We start from the raw sequence: 9986 nt of genomic DNA, 5'->3' as shown, positions 1-9986 counted from the left end.
CTTGCCATTTTATGCTTAGCTGTTTGGACTTTCACAATGGGGGTTGGTGGGCATCTTGAAGCTGACTTATTGGTAGTATTCTTCTTACACTCTCCCTTCATATGTCCTTGCTCTCCACAGTTCCAACAAGCTTTCTGGGTAGCTGCCTTTCCTGCCATGGCTTCTTCCCTGTGTTGAAGTTTCCAGTATTGAGCTTTCTTGTGCCCAGGTTTGTTACAGTGCCAGCAAAGTCCCTCAAACCTCTCTGAAAGCTGACCTTTTCTGGCCTTGAATCCTGATGACTGTGCCAACCTTGGTACCTCTGTGCTGGACTTAATATAGGATTTAAATTCAAGAGCTCTGGCCATTGCATCCTGCATAGTAGAGGAGTGTGCTTGCTTTACTTATATATTTTGTTGTGGAATGTCCAAGGCATCTACAAACTGATCCCTCAGCAACAACTTGTGTGCCATTTTTTTCAAGTCCAGTGCCAGCTCTTGCAGGCTTTGCCCTTTAGCACGGACTCTCGTCCTAAATTTAGTCCTGTAGACTTCAGACTGATTTTGGGTTCCATACATGAGTTCTAGAGCCGCTAACAGTGCTCTGTAGTTGGTGTGTCTGTCATCTGCTGACAACTGTCTAAGTATTTCCAGTGGTCGTCCCTTCAAGCTCATTGCCAGATATACTGCTTTCTGCTCCCCTGTCCATCCATTCATTTCTGCCAGTAGCTCAAATTTTGCTCTATATGCTTCCCATGGTGCTTTCCCATCGAATTCCTGTGGCTTCCTTCATACTAGATCACCCCTATTTCTGACATTCATATCTGGGATGTGACTTCTAACAGGACTGAAGATGTATGCATTAGGATTTATTTTGTTTGACTTATAACTTTGCAAGCTGTGTACCCATTCTGTTGAAGTTGTTTTTCAGATTTCTCTATACCACTTTGTTAATTTATGCTACTTGAGGCAAATGATGGATGTGCAACATTTGTGAAGTAGCCACAGATTTCCATTTAAGTGAATGCTTGATGCACAAAATCAAAATGCAAAAGAATACTACACAACATACGTAACTTCCAATGATGGTTCATGGACTTACAATAACGTCCTACAACTACCCAATGTAGCTCAACATGAATTACTAAAAAATTACAAAGAATTAGCTGATAGTTATTCTTGGGAGTTATACTGAAATTGTATCAGACTTGCAGGAAGGCAGTTACTTGTGGGAAGGCAGTTACCCTTAAAGGTTCTTACAATTCTTAAAGTAGAAATGAAATTATCCTAAAATTTCTACTATATGCAACTTCCAACCTCCACCCTTACAAAAGGAATAAAATTAAATAATAAAAGATCTTAAATAGAACCACAAGCCCTACCTTTATATTTCTTATGTAGTTCATATTCCCAACATCATCTCTTTCTCTTGAAAATTTATTCAAATATAACATATGAAAGCCAAGACAAGCCCAGCAACTTGAAGTTAGTATTTCTGTCCCTGACAAACTCTTCATCATGTAAAATCACAATTTAGTGTAGCTTCTAAGCGTATTTAGCAAATATAAAACAAAAACTACTACCAGTACATGTACTTTCAACCTGATTATCACTGTGTGCAACAAAAAAGCTAAACAGATGAATCAAAGACAATTATAATTACAAATATCCTCCATTTTGAGTAAAGAGAAGGTAACTAGTCAGCGGCACTCACCACTACAAAGGCTTTGTTTGAATATGAAATTAATAATGGGACTTACTGTCAGTCTTGTAATGCATACATAGCTAAAAGCATACAGTATATTCAGCAGCATTATAGCAAGAATCTTGGATTCCCTGGGTCAAACTAAGCCCCTCTTTGAAGGCAAAGAAATAATTTTTTTGTTTTGAAAAATGTTAATATTGAAAATGAAGGCCAAAATCTAAAAATCTCCTAATAACATACACTGCTACTTTGCGCTAGTCAGAATTATCGTAATCATTATGCTTTACAATCTCACTGAAAAATTACAAATTCTATAACAAAAAACATTTTTCATCTAAACTAAAACTTATGACTGTAACATGAATATTTACATGCAGATTAACAGCACTTAAAAAGTTAAAATCTTAATTTTATGAGGAATAAAAAATTATGCCGAAACAAATAGTAAGAAAAGTTATTTTCAAATAATATGTCCTACAGATCTGGTGGATTATTCCTTAATGTCAATTCACCCATAAGCTAATCAACAATTCAGGACAAAATGTAATTTGTGCTGTACTTATTTTCATAATATAGAAAATCCATTACTAACAACTAAATAAAAAAAAATCCATTACTAGGTCTATTTAATTTCATACTCGTTAGTATTGACTACATAAGTACAATAAATGATTTTTTTCATTTTATTTTTTTCAACGTGATACATTTCATGGAAAATTGTTTTGGTTTTTTGAAGTATATGTTTGTGAACAAATATCTCAATTTTTCAAGCAATTTTTGCTTATAAAAGATATTTTCATAATTTTTTTATCATGCTTTTTCAATCTTAGAATGATACATACTTTGTACTTCTTTAGCCTCCTAAGATGATTTTATTTTAATAGCAAAATTAGTTCCTTAATTATGGTTATATAATAAGTGAGAATCTAGCCTTTTTCTGATCAAATCATTCATTACAACAGAGTTGAAGTTTTCAGTTTGTTGTAACGTACTACAGTTCACTGGATCCAGAAAGTCGTGAATTGTTGAAGTTCACAGAGTGAAGAACTTGGAAATTTTTTGTGCATGTTTCAAAACCTGTCAAAAAGAGGTTAAGTGTTTTTTAATGCTTGTCACAATAAAGAAAGAAAAGAAAATGAGATCTGATTTTAAAACAATTTCAGAAATTTTCTTTCCCATATGAATTAGCCCCTAAAAAACAAGATTAGCTATCATCGCAATACGTAACTGACATTTAAAGCATTATGATAAAAAAAATTATATTTCATTAAAAAATAAATACAAACCTACCATTAAATCAACTTTTTGGTTGTTCTGTAAAGTTTGAAATTACTATATTTTCAATGTGGGTAAGAATGATTTTCTGTAATAACATTTAAAACTTAGATAAAGAGACTCAATATTCATAGTCCATTAATAAAGCCACAATTTGCCTCTCTTTTAAACCATTTCCAAATTAGATTATTCATTTTTAAAATAAACAACATATTCTTGTTGAGTAAATCAACAACCACTACCTATATGTCGTAGGATTTTATTGGTTTATATTTACATTAAAAAGTTTCTTAGGGTCTGTCAAACCTAAATATCTGATTAAACTGTATGATGAAATACTGGGGAACACAACATCTAATTCATTCAATCTTATTGTAAAACACTTGAGTTATCTTTTATTGAAGATTATTTACGATTGATATAGCATGATTATGTGATTGAGATATAATGTTGGTTGTATTGTTCTGATTAGGTAATGAACATCCATTACTTGTTAAGTATAACTTACAATATTTATCAGCATTCAAATTTATCATGGTCTTTTCTCCACTCCTCTTTTAGAATGTCATACAGTTCATTCTCAGAGAATCGTTCAATCCATGACTGGATCATTCCTTCATGACTGGCGTCATAATTTCTAAGTTCTACCTTCCCATCTAAATTTTTTTTTGTAAAAACAAAGATGATGTTAATAATTATTTTAAATTAATCAAACATGTAATAATAATTAAAGTAAAATTTTGAAAGCCTTCTATGATTTTTTTTTAAAATCAAAAACATTTATAACACGAGTTTTCTTTGATACCTAGTTAAAGTCATATGAAGCTGACTTTAGTTTAGAAGAATAAAACATTCATAAACATTGCATTCCAAACAATATTTCAGACTTAATATAATGTATGCTAACTGTTATAGAATATAACTTACAAACTGGGACAGGAATCTTTACATTTAAATTTCTTCTTTCATAACATCATAAATTATTTTCAAAAGGCATCTACTAACCAACAATAAAAGTATTTGGTTGAACAAACATTTTTCTTGGCTTTTTTCGAGCCATAATAATATCCCTGTACTTTAGGAATGGATTAAGTCCCTCGGCAGTAACAGCAGAATAATGTTCAAACATAGCCTTCCCTTTTGCAACATCAGCTGTAGATTTGTATACCTATAGGGATAGAAGTAGATATTTTCACATGACTACTTAAACTTAGAGAAACACACATGGAAAGTTGTTGCAGACAGTATACCTACTAAACAGTGAATAACCCACAGAATATAGTTGCAGATCACGTAGATATAATGTTAACATTGTTTTCTGTGCATTGTTCACTGCATAGAAGGTATAACATCTTATTTTATTGTATATCACATAAATAATGTCTTTTATTTGTCACATCCTACTTATTAACTGCTTGCTCTCATGTCTTGCAGTGTCTAAATGGTTTATGATACATAACTACAGTTAATTTTATTTAAGTTATTAAACCTTTTCAATCAGGAAGAGGAGAGTATGCCATATTGGTAAGACACAGTATTTTACTGTGCTGTTTTAGTCAGGAATGTTTTTGCTACATTCGCTTATGTAGGCTGAAAAAAAAAATCCAGATCAATTCATCAAATTGAAAATTAAGTGAACACTACTTGGAAGCAAAGTTTTTAATATTAAAATTATATTTCTTACATTGTGCCACAAGCTGTTTGTATTCAGTACACTAACATTTCTATTAATATAATAATTAAAATTAAATTAAATGTAGTTAAGTTTACTGTTGAAATTTATTGCTAACAAATCACAGGCACCTACTGTAAACAATCCAGGCTATAAAACCTCACAGTAGCAATACATCTTCGGTATTCCAATTACAAAGTGTCAATAGAAGCCATTGCATGCAATATTTCAAGCCAAAAAATGCTAATGCTTCATCAGAAGAATGTAGACTTTGTAGAAAACATTAAATACCATAAGCAGCTGTGCTATAACTATATAAGTATAATTTTTTTACATCATAAAAATACGGGGTTCTTGTGTAAATGGTATTATTTCAAGCATAAGTTAAATTAACTTTCTCACCTGTAACCTTTGGAGGAATTTTCCAATGGCAGGATAACCTACAGTCTTAATCTTTGATCTATCCATACTAAGTAAAAGGTCTGGTTGACCATCACTCCCTTGCACCTGCTTCAAAGTCACAAACTCTTGTCCAGCTTCTAGCAAAACTTGCATGATCACATAACGAGCTTGACAGTGAGCCTAAACTCAGAGAGAAAGAAATCAGTCAGGTATTAAATACGATTGTTGGTATGACTTCAGATGATAGTTGAATCTAACAGGAGATACTAAAGATAAGCTAGTGCGATACATTTGAGTAAAGATAAAGCGAGTGAGATACACTTGAGTAAAGATAAAGCGAGTGCAATACATTTGAGTAAAGATAAGTGAGTGCGATACATTTCAGTAAAGATAAAGCAAGTGCGATACATCTGAGTAAAGATAAGTGAGTGCGATACATTTGAGTAAAGATAAAGCGAGCAAGATACATTTGAGTAAAGATAAAGCAAGTGAAATACATTTGAGTAAAGATAAGTGAGTGGGATACATTTGAGTAAAGATAAGTGAGTGCGATACATTTCAGTAAAGATAAGTGAGTGGGATACATTTGAGTAAAGATAAAGCAAGTGAAATACATTTGAGTAAAGCTAAGCAAGAGCGATACATTTTGTTCCAGTTTTTATATTATGAACGTTTTTAAACATTATTTCACTGTTGCATCCCAGAATGTAAATTTACAAATAATTTATCAGTAATTATTAATGATACAATCAATAATATTTCCTAGTTGGTGATTTATAATTTCTAGCTTTTCTGCAACTGAAGGAAGAATGTAGTTTTAAATGTTTTAAACATATTTCAAATGGATATAATTATTAGTATTGTTTACTCAAAATCACATTTTATTACTTAAAGGTTGACAATTAAACACTTGTTACTATTTTGCATTGTAATAGAATATTTAAAACTTAAAAAAACATTTGTCACATTCATGTTTACAATATTAAGATACTGGAAGTAGTACCAGAGTTCAATTTAACAAAATCATTTTTTCACGTTACAAAATAACCCATTAATTCAAATCAAAAACATGATTTTCTATTAAACTTAATCTGATTAAAATTTGTGTTCAACAAATTAACCACATTTACAATTGAGAGTAACTTTTAAACAACAACAAACAACATTATTATTATATAACTTACCAGACATCTTTGAGATATACACAAATTTAATTTCACTTGTACTTAATTTGTGGTATGGTTCTTCTAGCTTTTGTTCCCCACTCTCAACCATCTATTCTTATCCAATCCTCCTGTCCTATATATCTGATATTCTTCTTATCAAAGACCAACTTTTTAAAAGAACTAAGACTCACTCTGAAGTTGACCAGCCAAAATGGACCATACTTATTCTTATGTTTAGCCTCCAATTTGAATTCACATGGCTAAGATGTTTAGACAAGAAACATTTCAGCACTGTTTTCTTGCATGATTTCAGGTATCTTTTCACCCATGCATACATTAGTGTGACTGTTCTGTTACTACACCACAAAATATTTCAGCACTGTTTTTTTCCATGATCTCAGGTATCCTTTCATCCATGTATACACCAGTGTGACTGTTTAGTTACTACATCAAGAAACATTTCAGTATTGTTTTCTTTCAAGATCTCAGGTATCTTTTTCACCCATATATACACCTATGTGCCTTCCTATGTTTGTAGTTACAATCTTGTAAATGTAATAGTTTCAAAGTTTGGGTACAGATTGTTTTGTATGTTACACCAATTAAACATTAACTATGTATGCTTCTACCATTTTTAGCTATACATCATTATTACCTCTGTCAAATTTCATGTTAATCAGAGGAACTGACAGCTGAAATAAAATAGCAGATATTTCCATGATTAAATCCTGAAGAAAGCCACACCTGGGGCTGAATTAGCACATGACCTCATCCAGATTTAGAAGGTTTTGAATTAAAATTTTAGAAAAACTATGAAATATACAGTACTGGAAGCTTTCAAAAACTTGGACTGAGAAATTAGCTGGAACCAGTAGGATTGAGTGGCCAGCTGGGACTAGCAGGAATGTAGTGGCCATCAAGACCTGGCAGGAACCATTAAGGAACCTATTCCCAACTGGAATAAGTAGGATTGAGTGGCTAGCTAGACATAGCAGGAAAAAATAACTGGCTGGAATCAGTAGGAAAGTCCGAATTACCAAAACTAGCTGGTTACATGTTATCTAGCTTGAGCTAAAATTTTCAGTAGGAATCATGACATTTTTTAAGGTCAACAAGTCAGAGTACAGAGATTATTATGGGTATTAATTTACTATGTTCACCTAGTGAAATTTTACCAATGCAGTATGAAAATCCCAAGTGGCTAAGGTACAGAACAACACTATCACTTTTTTTTAAATATGTAGTTCTTTTTCAAAGCACAAAAAAGTTAAGAAAGAATACAAGCAATCTCAACACTGAAGAAAAGTTTAATTTGTTGGAAATTAAAAACCACGCAATTGAAATGAGATGAATTTCAAACTAAAAACTATCTTCCTATATTTAATTATGACTACACCAAATAAACTTCTTGTCTTAATCAATTTTGGTAAATGGAGTCATTTAATCTCTTCATTACTTTTACCACACAGAGAGAGGTACTTGCAATATTCCATTTTGATTTAGAACCTTCAGAGATCCCCTGAATTTTCATCATATAACTCAACAATGTTCAGATATGGAACCCTTTTATAATTACAGAAGTGGCCACTTCCTAAAGAAATATCTGAAGCAAACAGTACATATTATAGTACTGAGCACTAAGATTACCTTCTTTAGTTCATAAGCTACCAGAATTTCACGTTTAACGTTATCTATTGTAAGGAATCACATTACGCAAACTAAATATATTTCTAATTTAAAACCAACAAAAGATTTTTTTTAATATTTATTCTTGTATTAATTTTTAGACAGAGAAAGATTGATTAAATAACCAATAAAAGTTTGACTTTGAGTCTAACATATTTCCATTCATTAACTGGTATTTTCAATCTGAGTGGGCACCTTAAGCAATTCATGAGTTAAAGAGCCATGTCAAAAATCCCTCAGGTTCAGATACAGCCATTCCTAATTTTGAACTACTGACAAAAGGGAAGATAGCCAACCAGTAGCACCTACCACCACCACAAACTGACCAGAGGGAAGGTAATTAGTTCGCAGCATCCACCATCACCAGGGCTTTGATTGCTTTAAAACAAATAAAGAGAATGACAGTCACTCTTACAATATCCCCATTATTGAAAGCACAGTGTAAGTTCTGTGGCATCACATCACAATCTTTGAACCTTCTGATCTTCATTTTGAAAGAGCAACCACTAAACCACATCTAGTCCAATACAGTAATTTTCTCAGACAACAAAATAAATATTTTATGATTTTATTATGTTTGGTAGGTTTTAGAACTTTACGAACTGCAACTGCATATTGAGTGAAAATAGGACGACATTTCAGCTTCTATACAGAAGAAAGCCTCAGTTCTATTTATTATGTTTACTCTGTATGAGTTATAGCTGGCTTACAATAAAAACATCCACCAGTGGATCTTAAACAATGCAAGAATATATATAATATTGTTAAAAACCATTTTACTCTTTCCCACCACACCGTAAAATGTTTTTACAAAAATACGTACAACTATTATTTGTATATTTGGCTACTTGTAATTAAAAAAAGTGACTTTCTACAGATATATTTGAAAAACAAAAACAACCAGCTTTACAAATTAACTACAAATTTTATAAGTTACGGCTGTTGCCTCTCCAAAGCTTTATAGGAAAGCTAGTTATCTGTCAATCATTTATTTGACCAGAAATATAATATTCATAAAAACTAGTTTTGTAAGGTTAAGAGTTCCTGTGCTCTCAGAAATAGTATATGACAGCAAAAGTACCTGTCCTCAGTGATGGGAAAAGTATAAGTTAATCTATCAATTTAAATTATTTCTTGGACTTTAAAAAAGGTTAATTGTGTTGCAATCTTGGTTTCACTAAAGAGCCAAACTTCTGAGTTACTTATACCCCCCACCACAAAATGTAATTGATGAGCATTTCAGTCATGCTAAGAGCCACTCAATAATAACAAGTAACTCTACATCTTGATTTTCATGTCGCATTTTGAAATGTGAATAATAGTTTGATTAACCCCATCAGCCCGGGTACCGTTTACTGCACATGACACAAGGTTTTAGTGCCTTACATTCAAAATTTTATCAAACTACTTTTTGTATATGTTATACCAATTAGAATGGCATAAAATCTTAGCTAATAATCCATATTTTAATGGTATACAAGTTTTAAGTTCTTAATTCTAAAAGGAAATATATAAAAAAAATCCTGAATTTCCACTAGTGTAACATACGAGACATTTCGTCTTAGCACATCATCATCATCATCCCTATTTTATCCATCACCCCTCAAACATGTATGAAATTAAACGTAAAATGCTCTCTATAAAATAGTTATTGCTCAAACAGACCATACTTTTTACAGCCTTCAATTTTGTTTTGTTACAGAGCTATCAAAGAGAAAATCAGACCCCCTCCTGCACATCCTCTTTTTCACAACTGGTTGATAGTTCTCTCTCACGTTTCATTATATATTACCTATAACCAATAGAAAGTCAATGTTTTCGTCTATCATATGGCGTTTTGTATAACGTTGTGTTCTGAACAGATAACCGTCAATTTCACTCTGAGTAGCAACATCGTTCCCATGAGAAAGTTAACGACTAGCTTGGATGAATTTGTAATGGCTCTTGTTGCATAGTTAGAAAGCCAGGAAAATTTTTATAAGTAAGTGAATTTGTCTACTTTTTGCATGTTATTAGTCTATATTCTTTAGTGCATTATTTAATTAAATAAATATTGTTAAGTGCTTTACTATAATCACTAAAGAAATCAGGCTTAACTCTCC

The 9986-nt window shown here is 31.9% G+C and overlaps 1 protein-coding gene across 1 annotated transcript in view; it reads right to left on the bottom strand.

Moving 5' to 3' along the window:
- Nucleotides 1-2352: 2352 nt before the first annotated feature.
- The window catches only part of LOC106458257 (dipeptidyl peptidase 3-like), a 46397-nt gene continuing 38763 nt past the window's right edge, over nt 2353-9986 (bottom strand). Inside the window, exons 16-19 of the mRNA XM_013917742.2 lie at nt 5033-5212; nt 3964-4126; nt 3467-3614; nt 2353-2760 (exon numbers count right to left, since the gene is read on the bottom strand). Coding sequence (XP_013773196.1) covers nt 3475-3614; nt 3964-4126; nt 5033-5212 — 483 coding nt within the window. The 3' untranslated portion in view covers nt 2353-2760; nt 3467-3474. The remainder of the gene's footprint in view (nt 2761-3466; nt 3615-3963; nt 4127-5032; nt 5213-9986) is intronic.

Source organism: Limulus polyphemus, unplaced genomic scaffold, assembly GCF_000517525.1.
Source record: "Limulus polyphemus unplaced genomic scaffold, Limulus_polyphemus-2.1.2 Scaffold435, whole genome shotgun sequence".
Classification (NCBI taxonomy): Eukaryota; Metazoa; Arthropoda; class Merostomata; order Xiphosura; family Limulidae; genus Limulus; species Limulus polyphemus.
The sequence above is the reverse complement of the archived record's forward strand: the minus strand, read 5'-3'. Positions and strand labels throughout refer to the sequence as shown.